We start from the raw sequence: 22,706 nt of genomic DNA on the forward strand, positions 1-22,706 counted from the left end.
CAGTGGCCATTCAGTGACCATGTGGATGAATCTTAAAAATATCATGTTGACCAACAAAAGCAAAATGCCAAGGTACATAAGGCATGAGTTCATTCAGTGAAGTTTTAGAACTGAGAGAGTTAATCAGCAGTGGTAGAAATCACAACGGTTTCCTCTGGTTTCCCCCAGCAGCGCAGGATTCCTGGGGGAAGAGCAGGTTCTGTGTTGATAGGGGTGTCGATCCCACTGGTGCGCTCATTTGTCAAAGCTCATTAAACAGTATGGTTAGATCTCTGTGTCCCACCTTATATAAATTAGACATCAACAAAGTAAAAAAAAAAAAAATTTTTTTTAAATACTGGCTAAAAATACTTGGAATCCAAAAAACAAACCAGAGTCAAAACACAAACCCAGACTAAGTGGAACACTGGGACCCCCTTTTCAAATGTGTTTTCTTTGATCTTCAACTTGCAAGTCCTTCCCAAGTAGGTGGGACAGAAGGAAAGTTCACCCCCAGCAGTGAGGCTAAGGGGAGAGCCCTCTGAGCAAAGGGCTAGTCCTCCCAGAGGGCTCTGTCCTCAGGGTCAGGCGGGTGAGCGCCCACTCCTGCCCTGCTCCAGGGCCCTCGAGCTGAGCTCTTGAGATCAGCTCAGGTCATGATCCCAGGTCGTGGGATCGAGCCCCGCATCGGGCTCCATGCTGAGTGTGGTGGAGCCTGCTTAGGATTCTCTCTCTCCTTCCTCCCCCTGCCCCTCTCCCATGTGCATGCGCGTGCCCCCCACCCCCCGCCTGCCCCCACCCCCTCTGGAAGAAAAGTAACAGCCAAGGATCTAAACAGTATAATTTTTATGGTCGGAATTAACATTTCTTTACCATGAAGCCAGAGAGGGGAGAATAGGTAGACTTTGGAAGAAATCACACTGCCATCCACATCCACGCACGGGCACGCACGTGGGGGCATCCCACGTCCACACCACGGGCACTGGCAAATGCCCAGTGCTAACCACATGACGTTTTCATCTGAATAGTAAAGTTACAATCAGGTGCATGCATTAAAAAATTTTCAGCACACTGGTGTGCCCTGGGAGAAGCATGCCATGACTTAGTGGCAGGTGTCAGACAGCTGGCTGCGAGGCGCACGGCCACAGGCCAAGGAGCTGGTCCCTGTCCCTGGCCTGTGGGTCACAAGCGTAGCCCCTAACTGGGTAGAGGCCACGTGGGGTCACTCTATTATTTCTTAGAACCGAGTGGGAGAGTGCAGCTGTCTCAAAGTCAAGTCAAAAAGAAAACCGACACAGTCCCTCATTCCTGGGTAGTCAGCGTCTACGCAGTGGTGTTTGTACGGCTGTGATGTTGTCAGGGCTCACCAAAGGCGAGCCGCCAGCCTGTGAGCCAGGAAGTGTGTGAGGTAGGAGACGCCTCGGCTGGTCGAGAGCAGGGACCCGGTGACACCGGACGCCGTGGTATTTGGTGCTCTCCGGTAACCAACACGTGCTTTGACCTGTTGCCCCAGGAGTTATCCAAAAGGCAAGTTGGAGAAGATACAAAATGGCGTGCCCATGGGCCTGTTCACTGTAGCACCTGCGGGGTGAGGAGGGAGGCAGGTGGTCTGTGGGCCGCTGGTGAGCTTTTAGCTGTAGTATTTACCGGAAGACGGTACGTGTGGTTTTCTATCGTTAACCTGCCGGTTGGCTGCTTGGGAGAATAGGAGTGCGTGTGCACTCATGCGCGTGTGTGTGTGCGTGCACACACGCACACACACACGCACACACATCCCTTTCCCCAAGCACACGCGCATGTGCTTATGTTACAGACTAACACATCCGTGCACGGATGAACCCAGAGCCCGTGGGGAAGGTCTGGCCTTTGCGGGGAAGGTGGGACACGACGGAGGGCGGGGATGCAGCCTGGCTTCTCCAGATGGGGCGGCTTTAATTTTTCACCCTGCGGAGTTACGTATTGCTTTACGTAATGGTGAACCCCAACTAAACCTGAATAGGAAAGCTGTCCTTAAAAAGCAAGAACAGAATTAAAACTTAAAAAATGAACCTAACTATATCTCGAGTTGGTGGCTTAATCACAAAGCCTCTCTGCTTCAAAGAGGCTTTCAAACAGTTTGAATGTTGGAGTGCGGAGTCCCGTTAGGATGTGTCTGAAGCACGAAAAGAATTACAGGAAACCTGTGAAACTCTACTTGGTGACCAGATTGTTAGTAATCATGTCAGTGTTGTCTTGAAGCTAGTCCTTATATACACGTGCATTGAGATACGTATATTCCACTAAAATGCACCTATTAGGATAAAGCCAGTAAGTAATTACGATAATGTCGTAGGAGCTAAGATTTTTAACATAAGAGAGAATCAAGCACAAAATCAAAGGAGGAAGAGCCCTGTAATCTCGACTACAAAGACTCGGCGTGAACCCATGCTGTGTTCCTCTCTTTGAAAGAAGTAGAAGCCTATCGTGGCGCCCTCTTTGCTGTAAATTATTGGCCCAGTGATGAGCCGGTGGGAGCCCACACCCCGCGGAGTCTCACTCCCTTCCCATTAGCGGGAGCTGGGGCTCCTCAGGAAAACCCGACAGGGGTCTGGAATGTGTAGTCGTGAGGGAAGCAGGGGGCCTCTCGGAGGAGGAGGAGGAGGACTCCCAGCTGACGGGCTCCCACTGGCCGGTCGTGGCAAGATTGTCAGGAAGAATTAGGACGGCAGCGGCCTGAAGCGCCCCGAATGTGGGAGAGTCTGTGGCTTCGTCATGATTCCTGCCTAGAACCTCACCTGCTGGCCTTCGGAGGCCGCCGGGGCTTCGCCTTGTAAACAAAAGGAAGATTCGAGCAAGTGTGGTGCTTTTCAGATAATCGCATAGTTTCTGAGGGAAGAAGGGCGACTGTAGATGCAGAGGGAACAGGAGAACCGCACTGTCACCCTCATGAAATGATGGGTGGGGGCGGCGCTCACCAGTGGCCCCAGAAGCCGCTGGAGCTGGCTCGCGGGGGGCTCTGTAACGGATGGATCCGTCCAGCAGCGCCTGGACCAGCTAATCAATCATCCCATCACAGAGGGGAGACCACAGACACCGTGTGCCTCCCGACGTGAAGCGCGAAGGGCACACTCTGCCATCAGTTCTTGCAAAACGCATCACGTCGGACTCCTGTCGAGCCTCCAGATCCGAGTGCCTGCTGGCACGAAACACGGGGAAGGGGACAGAGGCCCGTCCTGCCACGGGAGCGCGGCTGCCGAAGCCAGAGTGTAAAACACCCACAGGACAGCAGGCACAGAGGAGGAAGAGAGGGAGGGAGCCCAGACATTCCCGGAGACCGGAGGCCCTGGACGTCAGAGGCCCGCGTGCACTTGTTTGGGGCCTGATTGGAACAACACAGCTGTGAAAAGGCACATGCCCTGGAGATGAAGGGACAGCATCTTAGGGTCTCGGCTGGGGCCCCATTGTCAAGGCCAGACGAGCAAGAGGAGGGCACCCAGGTTTATTTACTGTAAGTTTTACGCAGCACGGCCGCCTACATGGGGAAACGGAGGCCTGGAGGAAGGGTGCAGCCCGGTGTCATGTTCGGTTTGATGAAGGGGGGGGGGTCATACAGGATAGCACAGGACAAAGTGGGGGAGGCCTGTTCGGCCAGTTTCCCGTCCCTGGCCCGCAGAGACACAGACGCTCCTTTCCTCCAGGTGGAGGGAAGGGACCTCTCACGTGAGGGTCTGAAGTCCCACTTGCGGTAAGGTCAGACCGTCTCCATCCCCCCCCCCCCCCCCCAGCTCCTGGTGCTTGTCAGGCTCCTTTAGCTTAAAATCCATGCTCGGCCAAGGTGCCGCGTCCTGGGGTGGTGTGCCCTGCCCCCCATCAGGGACGTGCTCCATTGCCATGGGGAATGACTGTTTGCACGTGTGGTAATGGTCTTGTGATGAGGCTTCTAGAAATAGCCCATAGCTCTAACAGAAACTATTTGTGGGTGAAATGTGATGTCTGGGCTTTTCTTTAGAATTTTCCGGCAGCATGTGGGCAGAGCGGGGGTCAGCAGAGGGAACAGGCTTGGCCACGTATGCTCCCGGTGGACCCCGAGGGGTGCGTATCAGGGTTCTTATTCTGTGCTTTCTACTTTGGGGGATTTTTGAAGAGTCTTATTTTAAAGTGTTTGTGAAAATCCCACCCCCTACGTTCCCTGTGTGTGTGTGTGTGTGTGTGTGTGTGTAGGCCTTGCCAGGAGAGGGAGCTGGGAAGGAGCAGCAGGGCCTAGAGATGTCAAGCGTCCAATGGGCTCGTCCTGGGGCTCCGACAGCTGGGTCCAGTGCCCGTGTCATTCCCTTACTTTATCTCATGAAGTCTTTCCACTCTTGTGTTTTCTGCCAAGTCTGGGGATTCCCTAGAGTGTGGCTAGGAGGTGAACGTGCATTCTTTTGGTTCACGTTAGTCGCAGAGTGGCAAAAGTCTTACCGTCTCACTGGCAGAGGGGCAGGTGTAAGGAGGGGCTCAGGGTTGGTGGCCTCAGACCCTCTTAAACGTTTAGTCATGGGTGTGAGTGGTTGAGGGCGGGGGCGGGGAGCTAGGAGAGTCTGTAACGTCGCCCTGGAGCCTAGCCCTCCCTCGTTGTCTCTATATTGATCGTTTTCCGTTTACCCGCTGTGTGTGGACGCACCGTGCTGGCTGCCGGGCACCCCCAGGTGGAGGGAAGGTGGGGCCTCACCTCCTGAAGCTCACAGCCCAGCCGAGTGGCTCTTAGACCTTGGCTTGCGTGCCCGTCGTCTCAGGAGCTTGTGAGTGTGAAGGGTCCCAGGCTTGCCACTGAGGGCTTCTGCTTCTGCTTTGTGTCGAGAACGTTTGCTGGTCCACCCGGGCTCCGTCCGCCCCGCGGTGCCAAGCACTGGGCGGGCAAGGGACACCGGTGACGCTAGGCCCCGGCCGCCGGGAGCTCCGTGTTGGCGGGGGTGCGTGTGTGAGGCCCGCCGAGCCCGCGTCCTCCCTTCTGTCTCCGGCACGACCTCGCGGTGGGTGGCAGTGGCCCTGATGTGTCTCCTCCCACGTGTCCAGGTAGCTGAGTCGCTGGGGAATCCCTGTCAAGGATACTGAACACCTGACATTTTGGACCAAGCAAATGCCCTTGACTGCTTTGTAGGAGCAAATCAAGTAGGAGTAGGTAGGAGGAGAGTGACTCCGTTCCCCCTCCGGGTGGATGCGGGTCCTGCGGGCCCTCGCCTGGAGCTGGCAGGTGTCGGCCGGGGGCCACGCTTCCTTCCGTTCCTTTCGCTCCTTCTCCTCTGTATACTCCAAGGATGGGACCTGGGGAAGCCGCCGCTCCTCCTACGGAGGAGAGGCAGCAGTGGCCCTTTGGGAGTGGACTCGTGGCGTGCCACCTCCCGCAAGCCTGGCCTGGTCCGGGTCTCGGATGCGGAGGCCGCCCTTGCCAGCCGAGGAAAGGGAGGCTCGAGGGAGGCGGCCGTTTGTCTCTTCTGAAGAATCTTAGTGGAAAAGTGCTCTTGTGTCGTCGGCCTTGTCATTCTCTCTGGCACGCGGGCACTGGCGCTGGGGACCCCAGGGTGCCCTGGGCAGCGGTGGCCCGGGGCTCGGCTCTGGAGGCGGGAGGTCTGGGTTGAGCGGGACTGCGACCGGACGGAGGCTCAGGAGGGCAGGCTCCGGGACAGCAGCCTGCCCGAGTGGGGACCGAACGCTGGCCCCCACCCCCCTCCCCGGCCCAGCTGGCCGCGCTCAGCCGCTCTGACCGTTAACGCTCCTTGGGCCAAGTTCCGTCTACAGAGAGGACTGAGGCTTTGAGTTATTAACTGCTGTGATGTCATTTCTTGCTTCAAAGAAAAAATAATCAGGACCCACAGCAGGCTGTCTTTGCTTTTACTTTGCCAGGAACGTCCTTGACAAATGTGAAAGATGGTCGAGTTCATCCGCTTGGACAGGGCTCAGAGACGTTCCTGGAGTGTCGCTCCCAGGCCAGACGGTGACCTGTGGCCTCTCAGGAGGCCGGGTCCCCAGGTGTTCAGTGTTTAAATTTGGGACATGGGAGGGGCCGTGGCAAGGGCAGCTGAGGTTGGTGGCAGAGTAAATCCGCCTCCCAGTGTGGCGCTGACTCTGGCCCCCACAGCACTTCAGGGCCTGTATCATTCACGAAGTTTAAAAGGATGTCTTTGATTCTGTCCGTAGAGGAGACAGGGCTTTGCGGACAGCTCAGTCCTTGTGATGTGAGCTCCTGTGTCGGTGGTGACAGGCGCCCCTGCCTGTGCTGGGGCGGGGCCTCTGTCCTGACACCCGCCAGTGTAGTTAAATCAGGCTTTTTGCTGGGACTCTTTTTTTTTTTTTTTTTTTAAATTTTTTTTTCAACGTTTATTTATTTTTGGGACAGAGAGAGACAGAGCATGAACGGGGGAGAGGCAGAGAGAGAGGGAGACACAGAATCGGAAACAGGCTCCAGGCTCCGAGCCATCCGCCCAGAGCCCGACGCGGGGCTCGAACTCCCGGACCGCGAGATCGTGACCTGGCTGAAGTCGGACGCTTAACCGACTGCGCCGCCCAGGCGCCCCTTTTTGCTGGGACTCTTAACCCATCTTTGCTGGCGTGCCTGTTCTGTGCTTAAGGAGCAACCACTCTCTTTAAGGGCCAGAAGCAGACGTGGGTTGTAGAGAGCAGGTGGTGAAGAGGGGCAGAGAGTTCCAGAACTCTCTCCCAACATCCCTGGAGAAAATTCTTGTCTGTGAGCTTTGGGCGTGTGCAGCTCTTCGGGGAATGTTGACGCTTTTGTTGATTATTGACAATCCGGACCAATGGTTTGGCATTTGAAGAGACCTAGGAACCCAGCCCTGTACTGAGGAATGTCTTTTTGAAGTTGAAGACAGACCTTGGTCTGGGCGGTCGTGAGCTGTGATGGTTGGTTCAGTGAGTCAGCCTGGCCGGGCCACAGTTCCCAGCTGTTGAGTCAAACGTTGTTCCGGACGGTGCTGTGGAGGTGTTCCTGGTTGGGATTAGCATCCAAATGCAAGTCCAGATTGGTGGACTTTGAATAAAGTAGGTCACTGTCCACAATGCGGGCGAGCCCCCATCATGTCATTTGAAGCCTGAACAGGATGGCGACTGGCCTCCTGAGCAGGCAGCAGTCCTGCCTTCCTGTCCTCAGCTGCAGCTTTGTTTCTTCCCGGGGCCTTGCTGCCACCTTCCCCAGCAGATCTGGGCTCCCAGCCCCTCCTATCGCGTGAGCCGGTTTCTTAAAATCGGTCAGTCGTCCAGTCTCCGTGTGTGTGTGTGCACGTGCGTGTGCACATATCCTGTTGGTTCTTCTCCTACTGACAGTGCATCAGCCTAAGAATAAACGCTCATTAGGAGCTGTAGAAATGTCCCAGCATTTTGTATTATTTTCTGTTATTTGTTTATTATTTTACTACATGGCTTTCAAATGTTCATTTCAGTTAGGAATTACGGACAGGCTAGAGCAACAGCCCACATCCCAGAGCTAGGAGGGACCGTGGGCCACGTCCCGTTCCCAGATCGGCCGTCCAGAGCCTGTGCCGGTCGGGTCGGCATCGCCCCGGGAACGTGCAGAATGAGTGTGATTGGCCATGACCTTTGTCATTTCACCATTTGGAATGTTCTCAGACGTGGACAGACACCTGCCAATAAGTATCTGGCGAGAGATAATAGAGATTGGCATAGAGATAATAGATCAGTCACTTGGAGGCTGGCTGGCTGGGCACCAGGCTCGTTTAGGCTTCAGGATTTGGCTGCATAACGAAGTGTGATTTACGGTTCCGTCACCAGCCCATGCCCCGAGCCTGGGGGCGTGGGTGCGAATTTTAAAACGGCCGTGCTCCGCATGCCTGGTGGGTAATTGTGTATGTCGTGCGGCGGCCTGGCGATGAATATTTCAGAGGAAATCATAGCAGAGAATTTGCTTGCATAGCTGAAGCCGGTGCACTCAAATCTGAACAAAGCATGGAAACAATTCCTGTCATTCGAATGGCCTCAGAACTACATCTACATAAATACGTGTACATAGGAAAATCTCCTGACACCAGAGGGCTATTCGTTTTTATTTCGGTGCCAAAAATTATAAGGAAGGCTTAGTGATGCAATTAAAGGTGAAAAATTGTTCCTCTTATCGCAGTTTCTTGGTTATAGAAAGTAAAAGGGAACCTGTTTCGTTGCCTTATTTTCTGCATTTCAGAAAGTGTGTGCCACGTGTCGGTAATCCGCGTTTGGCAAATCGTGCGGTCATTTTGAACTTCCATTCTGTCGTCTCGTAAGCAAACACGAGGCCCGCGCGGAGCCTGAAATGCAGTTTTAAGAAACTCCTGATGTGCGGGGCGTCTGGATTTCTCTCTCTCCTCCAAGCAGTAGCTGAAAGGGGACAGGCGTTGCTTACCCTTGGAGCGTCTCTCGAACATTAAGGCCGCTTTGAGAGAGAGCAGCCGTGCGTGCGAGGGGCCCTGCTCTGGGAAGGACGGAAAACAGAAGCACTGAGAGAAGGTCATGGGCAAGACAGAGCAGTGAGGGGCTGCCTGGGAGGAGACGCGGGGTCACGACCCAGGGACGGGGCTGCACCTGCAGCCACAGAGTCTGGATGACAGCCTGGGGCCCCACACTGGTCAGGGACATGGAGGTCTGTGGGCCTCCACACAGAGGAGTCTCCCTGGAAAAGACCATCTCCATTTAGTTCCTGGTCTTTTTCTCTCAGTACGAAAGATCTTAAGTGTACAGAAAAGTATGGATAACCCCGAGGAATACCTACTACCTAGCTTGGTCAGACCTGCAAGTTATTTTTTTTAATTTTTGTTTCAGATCTTTTATTTCTGATTTAGAGGTCAAAGGGAGCCTATACCACTGAATCTCCCTCTCTTCCTCTCCAGAAGTAACCACTACTTTGAACTTGATTTTATCATTTCTAAATATCCTTTAGTATTTTTGCCATACGTTTGTGCGTGTGTCTGTAATAAATAATACGTAGTATCCCAATGAACATTCTGAAACTTTTATAAAAGGCGTCACACTTAAAAGTTCTTTTGCAATATGCTTGCCGTGTTCCACTTCCTGTTTTAATATTGACTGAATTTGGCAGGTGTAGCTGTGTTCCACTTTGCTCATCCTTTGGAGTTTCACGTTCTGTGAATGTGCTATAATTTATCATTCTCCTGTTGAAAGACCTTTGAGTTATTTGGAAGTTTTTTTGAAATTGCAAACGGTGCTCCATCTAACATTTTTGAACACGTCTTCTCACATCCGCCTGTAGGAGATGCTCCGTTTAAGAAATTTCTGGTTTACAGGATGTGAACGTCAAGACGTTACCAATTTGACTTCCAAAGCGGCTGCACACACCCCCTCCCGCCCGCCACCAGCATTTGCAAGAAGAATCTCTTTCAGCTCATCTTTTCTCCCATTCTCTGCGTTCCTTGTAATTTCTAGTTTTTGCCCAAAAACATGAACTGACTTCTCACTTTTACTCGTTTTGCTCTGCGTGTCCCTGTTGCAGTGAGTATGAACAGCTCTTCCTGTTTTTACTGACCAGTGTTCGTATCCTTGACTCATTGTTTTATGAGGTAGTTTGTCCCTTTATTTTGGATTCTTAGGGAGATCTTAAAAAATATTTAATATTAAAAAATAATATTAAAAAATATGTACGTATTTTTCTGGGTACTAATCATATACCAGTCATATATGCACTCCAAATATCTTTTGATAGTCTGTGACTTGCACGTTGTCCTTAATTATAGTGCCTTTGTCACGTACCACTTTGAAATATTTGTGTTGTCGAATATATTGATTTAAAGAATTTGTGCTTTATCCTTGTCAGATTTTGCTTTGTAATCCACCTTGAATTTAGCTTCGTGTACGGCATGAGGTAGGGATCTGATTCCGGTTTCTTCCGTGTGGATAGCTAGTGGTCTCAGTGCCACACTGGATAATCCATCCTTCCCTTGTTGATCTGCACCATCACTCCTCCGTCAGGGAACACCCACGTTAGCATGGGTGTTGTCTCAGTCCTCTGTTCCACTGGCCCATCCGTCCTGTGCCCAGAACACATGGTCTTTCTCAGCCTCACAAAGCATCCTGATATCACACGTAAATCTTCACCTTATGTGTAATGTTTGGCGTTGTCTCGCTGTTCTCGCTGTTCTCGGCCCTTTGCCCTTCAGTGTCAGCTTTAGAATAAGCCTCGTATGCCACAGAAAGCTCTGGAGTTTTTGTTAGAAACACATTGAATTCGAAAATTAAAGTGGAAGTCAGTGGACATCTTTTCAATACTGAATCTTTTTGTCCATGAACCTGTATGACTCTCCTTTAATTAGCTTTTCTCTCATGTCTTTCAGAGAACTTCTGCATCTTCTCCATTAACCGCCTGCACTTGTGATGCGATCTTGGGTGCCCCCATTCCTGTCCCCAGTGACGATTCTGCAGGGATGGGATCCACACCCCCCAAGGGCTTCCTGCCTGCCTGTGGTTTTGGCCCGTCTTAATGTCCTTTCATCAGCTCTGCCTGGTGTGTGGGGGGGGCGCGCAGCACCGAGAGCTGGGGGTCTCCCAGGAGTGACATGGGCTTTCTTCTCCACACAGCTTTCTTTGGGAGCAGGTTCTGAGGCGGGTGTATTAGACTCTGTTCACCGGAGGCAGTGAGATCTTAGAACCTGGAGATTCCAGCCGTCTGATCCGATTGCAATGGGATGTGAGTGTTACTTTGGTCATTTCCAAGTGCATCTGGGCTCTTACACGAATCGTCTTCCTCAGCTAGAGAGATTTCGGATTTTTACAAGGATGTTTACGATTATTAGTGTTTCTCCTTGACCTCCAGAATTCCCTGTTCTCAGAATCCTGACTTTATTCCAAGTGAGCATTTCAGGAAGAAACTCGTTTTCTAAAGAAGTAATGGGCCACCACGGAGCCTGTCCAGACAGAGCCCGGCACTCACTTGTGGCTGTTCTGTCGGCCTGAGGTCACCGGGCTCCGTGCACCCAGCGGGGCTGCACGGTGCGGGGACCGGACGCTTTCTCCGGGGGTTTATGCGGCGGCGGAAGTCGTGCATCCCAGGAGCGATCAGGTGCCATTCCTCGGCGGTGGCCTGGAGGTCCCTCAGGTTCATCACCTTCTGATCCTGCCCTCACGGAGGTGGGGACGGGCCCCAGGGAGTCCTGCAGTTGCAAATGACATGCTGCCTGACTGCTAGGACGCCCTGCGAGGACAGGGCGGGTAGTTGTGGGGGCACCCGGTGAGCACGGCTCTGACCACAGTGGGGAGAGGCCCACGACCACAAGCGTGGTCAGCGGCTCACCCTTGATTTGTCCGGTTTGTGCCCAGGGTCCAGACCCTGTGCCGGAGACTTCTTGAAGATGGACGCCTTCGGTTCCCGTCCCCAGTAGCGCAGGGTTCCGGGGCAAAGCCCTCGAACACCTGGACCGTCCCAGGGGGCGGGGTGGGGGGGGGTGGGCAGAGGTGGAAATTCAGCTCTGAGAGACGGGGAGTCTTGCCGGCTGTGAGTGCCGTGTGTGGGTAGAACAGGGCTCAGGTGGTAGGCGGACCGTGCACAGGGCCTGAGGACAGCATAGCACCCGCCCTGCCGAACAGAACACGACCCGATGTAGCGAGGGCCAAGGTGCCTCCCGACCGTGGCCCCTGTGGTCAGGGGTGCCGCTCACAGCTGGCTCGGTCGTGTCCGCAGCCCCACGGTGTGACCCAGGTCTCTGCCCGTCTTCTCATCTGTGCGGGCTGGGCACGGGGCCGGGAGGCAGGGCAGCAGACAGGAGTGCAGGCCCCAGAGGAGGGGGACACGAGCTGCCGCACCTGATCTGGCAGTGGAGAGGGGCTGCAGCCGGCCAGAGGCCCGTCCCCACTCACACAGTGTCTCCAGGGCCCAGGGAGCCACCTTCCAGAGCCTTCCCTCTTGGCCAAGAGCTTCCCTGGCCCAGCACCCTGGTCATCCAGCCCCTCCCCCAACCTCCCCCAACCCCCCCTCCCCCCCCCCCCCCCCCCCGGTCCCCTGAGCCAGGGACGCTTTTCCAAGTCACATCGCCTTCCCTTCCAGAGCTCAGATCCTCCTTGGGAAATGTCTGGCCGACCCGCTGACTTTGCCCCGGTCAGGAGGGCCCTGATTGCATGCATCAGACCCCGAAGGTGGTGGACACCCCTCTGTGCTGAGTGGGCTGCTGCCACTGAGACCCAGCCTCCCGACCGTGTCCCTGGGGACCGACGGTAGTGCCTGCCTGTGTTAAGCTTCGTGGAAGCCGGAGCTGGTTTTCCATTATGATACGAATTTTTTATTTATTAATTTGCTATTGTGATATAATTTACCGAGTCAACAAAAACAAGTAATCCACTGAAGCAACGCTGTAAAACTCTGTTTTCCCCTAGCACAGTGCCCTCTGGAAGTGTGGCTGTTCGGCCTTCTGCTGGGGGGGGTCTTGTGGGGCTGCAGCCGTCAGAGCCTTGGAGTCCCGGGGGGCGGCCCTGGGCCCACCTCACACTGACTTCCGCATTCCCTTACATCACAGGCCCTTAAGCAAATTAAGTGTGTAAACAGGGTTCCTTAGAGAAGCCTACATTCTGGAGCATCCCTAAGTAGTCCTGGAAACCTTCTTCTCTCAGCATTGCAATGCTGATTAGCAGTCTTACAGTCGGCAGAGCCCCGGTGTTTTCTGTATGTGGACCAGTCACCTTCAGCATCTGGAAAGAAAAAGGCGTGTGTCTTTAGGTTTGCTCCCAGAGGCCCACCTGCCCGTCTCCCCGGTGCATCCAAGTGAGTGGGTTTGGGTGTGTGTAACTTCATACAGTCGTTGCTCCTGCCGTGGGGCTTGTGACAGAGCTTGGAGGGGAGAGGGGGCCGCGGAGAGAAGAGGCCCCTAGGACAGCGGGAGAATGGTCGGGTGAACAGGAGGGACAGTGTGGCAGACGCCCCCTGGGAGGAGGGCCGGATCAGCTGGCTGCTGGGAGACACAGGAAAGACCTCGAGGAAAGAATACGGCTGAGAAAACTCAGCCAGTACCCGCTGCTGGGGTAGCAGTGTGTGCAAAAGCGGGGGTGAGGCTAGAAGGGTCTGGTGTTTGGGGGGAGATCGAGAGGGTCCAGTGTCAGGCAGGAGGTGGGACAGGGCCCGTGATACCAGAGGATTGTGGCGTGTTGAGTAGTTTGGACGTTATCCTAAAAGCGACGGACGCTTAAAAACCACACTTGTGACGAGAGAGGAGTCCACTTGGTTAGAGAGGGTGGCCTGGTTACAGGGGGGAGGCAGGCTGGAGGCCCAAGTGCAGATGGAAGGTCAGTGCGGCCGCAGAGGCTTTAGCAGCATTTCGCCAAGTGTGCATTGTTAGTTGGTTTCAGTTCCAACACGGATATTTCATGTATTTATTTATTTTTAAATGTTTATTTATTTTGAGAGAGCTCCCACAAGGAGGGGAGGCGCTGGGAGAGTGGGAGAGAGAATCCCACGCAGGCCCCACACTCAGCTCAGAGCCTGATGCGGGGCCTGATCTCACGAATCCGTGAGATCATGACCTGAGCTGAGATTAAGAGTCAGATGCTGAACTGCCTGAGCCCCCCAGGCGCCCCTCCCAGCACAGATATTTTTAGTTTTAATAGTTACATTGATTTAAAGAAACTAATGGGGCAGTGCGGTGGACTTAGGTGTCACAGAGCACACAGAAGCATGCTGGTGTAATTATTTTTTTTAAGTTAAAAAAAATTTTTTAACGTTCATTTTTGAGAGTCCGAGACAGAGCATGAGCAGGGGAGGGGCAGAGAGAGACAGAGACAGAGTGTGAAGGAGGCTCCAGGCTCTGAGCTGTCAGCACAGAGCCCAACGTGGGGCTCGAACCCATGAACGGTGAGATCATGACATGGGCGAAGTTGGGCACTTAACTGACTGAGCCACCCAGGTGCCCCTGGTGTAATTGTTAAAAACGTGACCACAACGGAAAGGATGCTGTCATTGGCCAGAAATCATGAGAAAATGGAACTCTAGAGAGAAGAGGGAAAACATCAAATCTACCCAGGGGAACCTGCCAGTTAATTTCTAGGGTCTGCAGGAGGGTTTGTGTGAGCCACAGGCCAGAGACAAACCCCTGGAGACTGTTCAGAGACTAAGCAAGTGCTGGTGTTTGCCTTTCTTGGCCTTGGCCATGGAAGTCAAAGAACAAAGAAAGAAAATACCTCCCTTCAGAGATGCCACCATAGTCTGGGATTCATGTGGGTTTGGAGCCCTAATTTATGTGACTTACTTGTCCTAAAGAATTTCAAGCGGAAAATTTAGTTGAAAGTAATCTCGAGATAATCGTGTCCTTAGGTTCAGGTAGAAGTAAATACAGTTTTTTTCCCCAAAGAAAACCATTTTTGATGCAAGCTTCAAAGAATTCCGACAGATAAAAGTTCCCAGCATCTTAAGCTCAAAAAGGGGCAAAACCACGAAGGAACAAGGAAGCCGGCCACAAAGAGCAAAAATTAGCAGAGAAAACAAACTTCAGAGAGACCCGCCAAGACTGCAGCCTGTAGGGTTATCTGGGATGTGCGTGACCGTAAGCTCACTGTGCCCAAAGTCGTGGAAAGGAGCATACCGGGCACAAGAACAAGGAAATCTGTAAGGCACGTTCGAAAATGGGCTGGACGAGCCGCCCAGGAGTTGTGATACGTCGAAGAGCTGCCCAACGAGCCAGAAAGTACCTCTCCCAGGGAGACCGAGCTCAGTGACACAGAATAGTGAGAAGATCCCGCCCCTGCCCGGTCCAGCTCCTGAGAAATTAAAGAGAATGCAGAGGGGCAAGTGACGATGTCCCCAAGACCCATGGAAGCCCCCAACTCTGGGGACTTGGAGTGACTGATGGATCTCTAGCGGGACGTAGAGTGTATGGAAATGGAAATTGCAGAACTCCCAAGACCGAGTGTCTCACAAGCAGGCAGACAGAAGGGTTAGGTTTCCCGTGAAGGAGGGACAGGCGGACTGGGGCATCAAACAGCGGAGGCCGGATGATGGTGCAGTAACATCTTTAAAAATGAGAGCCGACTTAGCCTGCTGTATCCAGCAAAACTACCTTCTGGGAAAGAGAAGGATGTAAAGACATTTTTAGACAAAGGAAAACCGACAGGGGTCCCTACTGGAAGACCTTCTCGCTAGTGGAGCTTCTGACAGCCATTTCGAGAAGGATAGTGATTTCAGAAGAGTCTAGATGCAAGAAGGAATGGTGGTCCGCAAAAGGCAAGGTCATGAGTAACTCTAAACACTGCTGTATACAACAACGACGAAAAGGATATCTGAACTTGTAATGTTACAAAGTCAAGGTAGAACTGGAGTCTTGGCCAGTAAGAGCAGTTTGCAGGAGGACGTCTCTGGTGTGCCTCTAGCGAAGATACTCCTCACTTGTGTATTGCTTGGGAAGGTAATAGAGACCACAAGTAATCTTGGACCCCAAGTTAAATATGCACGTTAGTCTTTGTAGAGTAACTATTAAAATGATGGAAACAGTTCAGTAACTTCCAGAATAGTTGGGGCTGGGGCTTTGGCATAAAGGCGGAAAGTAACTCAGTGCAGGTGTAGACAAGAAAGAAAAATAATAGGAAAAGTGGAATACGTACACATTTCAAAATAAGAGGATGTAAATCAATCTGAATATATCAGGAATCACATTCCGCAGGGACCCAACTCCACAGGGACCCTGTCTGGGGTTTTTTCAAATCCAATATCGTACTAGTTATAATAGAAATATAAAGACCCAGAAAGGGTACAAGTAAAGGGTGAAAACCACATGCCAGGAAAATCACATCTCAACAACTAGCAACAAACTATCAGAAATTAAAATTTTTAGCGGCGCCTGGGTAGCTCAGTCAGTTAAGCGTCCGACTCTTGATTTCGGCTCAGGTCATGATCTCACGGTTCGTGAGTTTGAGCCCCTCGTCAGACTCTGTGCTGACGGCGTGGAGCCTGCTTGGAATTCTTTCTCTCCTCTCTCTGTCCCTCCCCTGCCCCCTAAATAAATAAACTTTAAAGTTTTCAAAACACCGTTTTTATTTTTAAATTTAATTATTTATTTTTATCAGGTACAATTACCATAGTGTTATGTTAGTTTCAGGTGTACGATATGTTTCAGCAATTCTGTACGTTTCTCAGTGCTCTTCGGGATAAGTGTGCCCTTCATCCCTTTATTTCGCCCGTCCTCCCATCCTCCTCCCCTCTGGCAGACACCAGTTCTCTGCATTCGAAGTCTGGATATTTGTCTCTTCTTATTCTCTGTTGTTCTTTGCTTTGTTTTTGAAATTCCACGTGTGAATGAAATCATGTGGTGTTTGTCTCTGACTTACTGCACGTACCATAATACTGTCTGGCTCCATCCGTGTTGTTGCAGATGTAAAGATCTCATTCTTTTCTGTGACCGAATAATATTCCATCGTGTGTGCATACCACATCTTCATTATCTGTTCCTCTGTCGATGGACGCTTGGGCTGCTTCCGTATCTTGGCTGTTGTAAATAACGCCACGATAACCATAGGGGTGCCTGTGTCTTTTTGAACTTGTGTTTTTGTTTTCTTTGCAGAGTGGATTACTGGATCATCTGGTAGTTCTTATTAACTTTTTGAGGAACCTCCATACTGGTTTCCACCAGTTTGCATCCCCACAGTGCTCTGGGGTTCCTTTTTCTTCACGTCCTCGCCAACACTTGTCATTCTTGTTTTGTTTTTTTTTTTTTTTAATTTTTCTTTTTATTTTAGCCGTTCTAACCGGTGTGAGGTGGTATCTCACTGTAGTTTTGATTTGTAGTTCCCTGATGCTTAGTGATGGTGAGTGTCTTTTCATGTGTCTGTTGGCCATCTGGATGTCTTCTTTGGAGAAATATCTTTTCAGGTCCCCTGCCCATTTTTACTTGGGTTATTTGTGGGTTTTTTTGTTTTTTTGTTTTTTGTGGGTTTTTTTTTGGTATTGAGTTGTATAAATTATTTATATATTTTCGATTTTAACCTCTTATCAGATATGTCATTTGCAAATATCTTCTCCCAATCAGTAGGCTGCCCTTTTTGTTTTGTTGATGGTTTCCTTCTCTGTGCAGAAGCGTTTTATTTTGGTGTACTCCCAAGAGTTTAATTTTGCTTTTGTTTCCCTCACCAAAGGAGGCATAGCCAGAAAAATGTTGTTATGGCTGATGTCAAAGAAACTACTGCCTATGTTTTATTCTAGGAATTTTAGGGTTTCAGGTCTCACCTTTAGGTTTTTAATCCATTTCGAGTTTATTTTTGTTCAAAACACTATTTTTAAGAGTGTCAAAAAATGTCAGCTGCTGTGGGAAATCAAGCAGAAAATGTTTAACAGATCTGTATCCTGAAAACTATAAAACATTGCTAAGAATAATTAAAGAGCTAGGTCAGTGGTAAGCTGTACCATGTTCATGAGTCGGGACTCTCAATATTGTTAAGATAATAAGCACTCCAAATTGAGATATAGATTCGATGCAATTCCAGTAAGTCCTAGCAGGCTTTTTGGAGAAATTGGCAAACTGGTTGTCAAATTCTTGTGGAAGTGTAAAATACTTAGAAAAGACAAAATCAACTTTGATGAAGAACAAAAACAATAGAGGAGTAGCACTACCTGGTTATTAACTCAGTGGACAGAGCATAGTCTTTTCAACAAACTACCGGAACAGTAGATATCCGTGTGCTTACACATGGACTTCAGCTCCCACCTTATGCCATACGCATATAACATATGCAAAAATAAACTCAAACTGTATCACAGACCTAAATGTAAAGCTTAAGACCATTTTAGAAGAAAAGCTTTATGCCCTTAGGTTAGGCAAAGATTTCTTAGAAATGACACCAAAAGCAGTATTCATAAAAGAGCAAAGTAATAGACTGAACTACATCAAACTTGAAAATTCATGCTCCTCCAGAGTCAATATCGAGGAAAACAGACGAGTTATAGACACAGAGATGTGTTTGTAAAGCACATAGCTGATCAAAGACTTGTATTTAGAATATATAGAAAGTTACTCAAGTCTCAACAATGAGAAACAAACAATCCATGGGAAAAACTTGGACGCTCCACCAAGAATGTCATATAAGCACATCAAAGGTGTTCAGAATCATCAGTCATTAGAGGAATGGTAACGTGTAAATCAACACCATAGTGAGATCCTACCACTTGCCTATGAGAGTGGCCAACGTTAAAAATACCATTTCACATGTGGCCTCTGGGGTGACCGCCCCGGAACGCCACCTGCTGCTGGTGGGGCTGGGCAGCGGTGCAGCCACTTTGCAGATAGCTTGGCCGTGTCTTCTGAGTTAAAATACTGCCACCGTGTGATCCAGCCCTTCTACTCCTCGGTATTTATCCGAGCAAAATGAAAGCATCTAGCCATAGAAAGACTTGTCCACAAACGTTCACAGCAGCTCAGTTTGTAATCAGACCGGAAACAACTTCGTGTCTATCAACAGGCAGACAGCTCTGGCGAACAGACTCTCTAAGAGAGCCGTGTTTCTGAGCAGTTGCAGGCAGTGACCACGCAGTGACATGGCCAAATCTCAGGGCAATAGTGCCGCGTGAAGGTAGCCAGACAAAAGTACGTGCCATATGGTTCTATCTGTACAGAAGCAGGGGAAGTGTAAACTCGTGTGTAGGACAAAAGTAGGTCAGTGATTGCCTAGAGACTGAGAGGGATGGAGGGAGAGATCACAGAGGGCATGGGGAAACTTGCGGGTGATGGATATGCTTCCTCTCTTGAGCGTGACGGTGGTTTCACAGGTGTAGACACGTATCGAAACCTGTGCGATTTTATACTTTCAATATGTAAGTTTATTGTATGTCAGTTCTACCTCAAAAAAAGCTGCCTAAAATAACCAAATAACCCAACAAAAGTAGATGTGTCGTATGGTCGCACCACACTCCTGTCCCCCTCTCCAAAGGCTTAAAGGCAAAAGCATTGGTTGACATAAAGGAGAGCGTGTATATTGATATTGTTCAGTACACCAGGAAGATAATACGGTTGAAAATTTGTATGCGTCTAATAACATGCTTTCCAAATACATAAAACAAAGATCGGCAGAACCTTGAGGAGACATCAAATCCGGTGTTGTAATGGGATTTTTAACACCCTTCTGTTATTGATGGCACATAAGATGACAAAATCAATCAGGATTTATAGGAGATCTGAGCAACACTATTGATTAAATTTATCTTATGGACACATACAGGACATTGTATCCAAGAACTCCAGAATATATACTCTTACACACACCTGGTGACGATAGCTGGCATTTACCTACTATTTACTATGTTCCAGGCGTTATCCTAAGTACCTTACGTTGCGTAATTTGTTTAGTCTATAGTATTTCACAGATGAGGACACTGAGGCACAGGAAGGCCAGTAACTTTGTCTTGATCACACAGCTAATTAGTGGCAGACCCAGGGTTTAAACCCAGGCACTCTGGCTCGGTCCCGTTCTCGATTGCTCAGTGTGCTGCCTTAGGGGGTGTGTGTGTGGAAACTGATTGTCCTCCCCTCACAAAACCAAATCTAAGCAAGCAAAAGAATCAGCATCGTGTAAATCACATTCTCTTATGACACAGTTGAGTTACAAATCAATAATCAAAGAAACCTAAAAAGACAAAGTAGAAACGAACCACATATGTTAATAGATTTAAAAAATGCTAATAAATAAGTAAGCTATGATTTAGGCAAGTAAATCACAAAATGAGGTAGAAAGTTCTTAGAAGTTAAGGATAGTAAAGATACTATTCAGCTGTGCAATATAGCTGAAGTGGGGCTCATAGAAGAAAGTTTATAGCCTTAAATGCTTGCTTGTGTCGGAAATGAAGAAAAGCCGAGTATTAACTAGCTCATCATCTGTCTTATCTTAAGAGAAAGGACCAAATGACCTAAATGTAATTCGAAGCCACTCTGCATTTGTGTATGTTAGAAAATACCGACAACAAAAAAACAGCAACTCAGTAGAAGAAAGGCTGTAATGAAGATAACAGTGGAAGTGAATGAAACATATAATATTAGCAGATGTAAAATGGAACCAGAAGGTTGGTTGTTGAACAACACGAAAGTAACGGACTTTGAGCAGGATCTAGAATGGAGAGGAGGAAAGGCCTACGTAAACGTGGTATTAAGAACCTCCAGCAGGGGGCGCCTGGGTGGCTCAGTGGTTAAGCAGGTTAAGCTCAGGTCATGGTATCGTGAGTTCAAGTCCCGCGTCGGGCTCTGTGCTGACAGCTCGGAGCCTGCTTCGGATTCTGTGTCTCCCTCTCTCGCTGCCCCTCCCCTGCTCATGCTGTCTCTCTGTCTCTTAAAAATAGATTAATCATTAAAAAACTTAAAAAAAAAAAAAAAAACCTCTCCAGTAGGATGCCCCAGTGTCTCTCTTTCCCTCCTTCCTAACACACGCTAGTCAGCCCTCCTGTCAGCCACCTCTGCATCGCCACGGCCAGTACTCCTCGTCCCTTGCTGTCTTGACCCTTGACCCTCTCACGTTCCTGTGTCTCCTCCCACCCCTTTCCCCCCACCGTGTATGTTTCCTGCCTGGGCCACAGGCCAGCTGCCTGCACTCTGGACTGGACGCCTAACGGGTGTCTTCGGCTCAGCATGTCCACACGACAGACTCACAACCTCCCACCAAAACACTCCCACAAACTGCCACAAACCTGGCCTCACCTTGGGAGATGGTAGCTTCCTCCTTCTGGTCGTTCTGGCCAAACATGCTGGGTGTATCCTTGATTCCTCTCCTCTCATCCCCCATAGTGTCCTTATCAGCAGCATATTTTCATGGCTCAACCTTCAAAACTTTTCTAGAATTTGACCTCTTCTCCGAAGCTGTGCTGCCACCCCCTTGGCCTGCATCACTCACCCCTCTTGATTTTATGATTTCCGCGGTCTCCTGACTGATCTCCGTGGGTCTGCCTTTCCCTGCCCCGCCGGATGCCAAGTCTGTTCTGCGCGCACCAGCCAGAAGCATCCTTTGGGAGCACGGTCTTTCCTCTGCTAGGAGCGTCCAGAGTTCATGAGAACAATCCAGTGACCAGGGCGGCCATGGGGATCTGGACCTTCTCCCAACGGCGGCTTCTGCTTGCTCACCTCGCTCTCCCCTGCAGCCACGCTGATCTCTTCACTGCTTCTGGAATGTGCCGGGAAGTCTGGAACCTCAGGGTCGTCTCATTTCTCCCCCCGCCGCATCCACGTGGCTTTCCCTTCTTGGGTCTGTGTTTAAATGTCACCTTAGGTGATAGATCAGATCACTGTATTTAAATTGCAGACCAGCCTGCCCCTTCCCCAGTATTTCGCACCCCTCTTCCTCACCTCACTTTCTCCAGAGCATGTCACCATCTCTTACCTTATTTATTTAGTAAACAGGTAACAGGAGTCGTGCGGGTATCACACGAGAATCTGTGGCCGTGGCCCCCTAAAAGCCAAGTGTTGGGAGCCCCGATCCGGAAGTTGACCGTGCGTGCCTGAACTAAGGCCCAGGCACGGAAGGAGGGGCCGAGCTGAACCCATAGCGGGCAGGGGGGCGTTGGCTGGTGAGGAGCCTCCCCTCCCCGCCCCCACTTCCAGCGGGCTTCGAGTCCCTGGTAGCGCCCTCGCACTCCCTCCGAGGAGCGGGGGCCACTCTTCAGCCACGGCCAGTGACCGGCGTCCGAGGGCAGGTTCCCTCCCCGGGTGCAGCAGTAGCTGGTCTGCCTTCTGCTACTGCCGGTCGTCAGGGCAGGAGGGCCAGCGAACCGCCGGCTCCTCTCAGAAGCCTGTGCTTGTGTCAAGGAGGCGGGAATGTCAGAATCACGGCCTTCGGGCCGCGTGAGCCTGGCCTGGGGCAGCAGCTGTGGTCCCGCCAGGCACTGACCGCCCCCGTGTTCTCTCTCGCAGTCCGAGCCCGAGGGCTTCTCCCACTTCCACTTGTACGTGTGCGCCGCTTTCCTGGGGAGGTGGAGGAAGGAGATTCTAGAAGAGCGGGATTTCCAGGTAAGTAAATGCCCTTTCGGGGGGGGGGGGGGCGCTGAGCTTGGTCCTGTCTGGGAGGTTTAGTGAGCTGAGTCCACAGGGCTGTTTGTGCCAGGGATTTGGGCCGGGCGCTTGTGGTGAACCGCTGACCTGCTGTCGTTGGAAAGCTGTCACAGCCAGGAAAGCGCGCAGACCAAGGTCACCCACGGTCACCCGGGGCCCATGCCACACCGTGCGTTCAGAGATGCCGCTGTCCCCCAGGCTCCCGGAGGCCCTTCCTGAGCCCGTGTGTATGTGTGTCCTCGGCAGTGGGGCCCCAGGGGCGGCTGCAGGGCTGTGATGGGTTAGGGCAGGCGCTGGTCCATGGGCAGACAGCCTGGGCGCCTGGGCACCGGGCGGCTGTGTGACTCCGGCACGTCGCTTAGCCTCTCTGGGCCAGTTTCCTCCATGACTTAGTGGAGAGCCACAGTGGCACCTGTTCATCAGCTCTGTGCTCGGCTGGTCACTCTGTGGGGGCTGAGTCCCCGGCCTCTGTCCCCACCCAAGTGGGCCTCCGTGTGCTGGCCCAAGTACCATGGTGGGTGTTGGCCCCTTCACGGGGTGACCTCCGCTGTTACCCAAGGTGCTTTAGTCTTCCTGCCCAGTGACCCGGGAGGGTGGGGCCTCTCGGGTACACTGAAGAGAACGGCGGTGGGGACCAGGGACCGGGCTGTGCCCCAGCTGGCTGGGGGTCACTCTCCGGCCACTTCACCTCCTTGGGCCTCCTGTCTTTTAGGTGAGGGACAAACTAGGAGGCTCCGCGGTCCTAGGTCACAGTGTGGTGGCTCT

At 51.3% G+C, this 22,706-nt stretch overlaps 1 protein-coding gene across 1 annotated transcript in view; it reads left to right on the top strand.

The window, feature by feature from the left end:
* The window catches only part of TBC1D22A (TBC1 domain family member 22A), a 324,756-nt gene that overhangs the window by 266,005 nt on the left and 36,045 nt on the right, over window positions 1-22,706 (top strand). The window contains 1 exon segment of the mRNA XM_030322325.1: window positions 21,804-21,899. Within this exon segment, the coding sequence (XP_030178185.1) occupies window positions 21,804-21,899 (96 nt within the window).

Source organism: Lynx canadensis, chromosome B4 (genome assembly GCF_007474595.2).
Source record: "Lynx canadensis isolate LIC74 chromosome B4, mLynCan4.pri.v2, whole genome shotgun sequence".
Lineage (NCBI taxonomy): Eukaryota > Metazoa > Chordata > Mammalia > Carnivora > Felidae > Lynx > Lynx canadensis.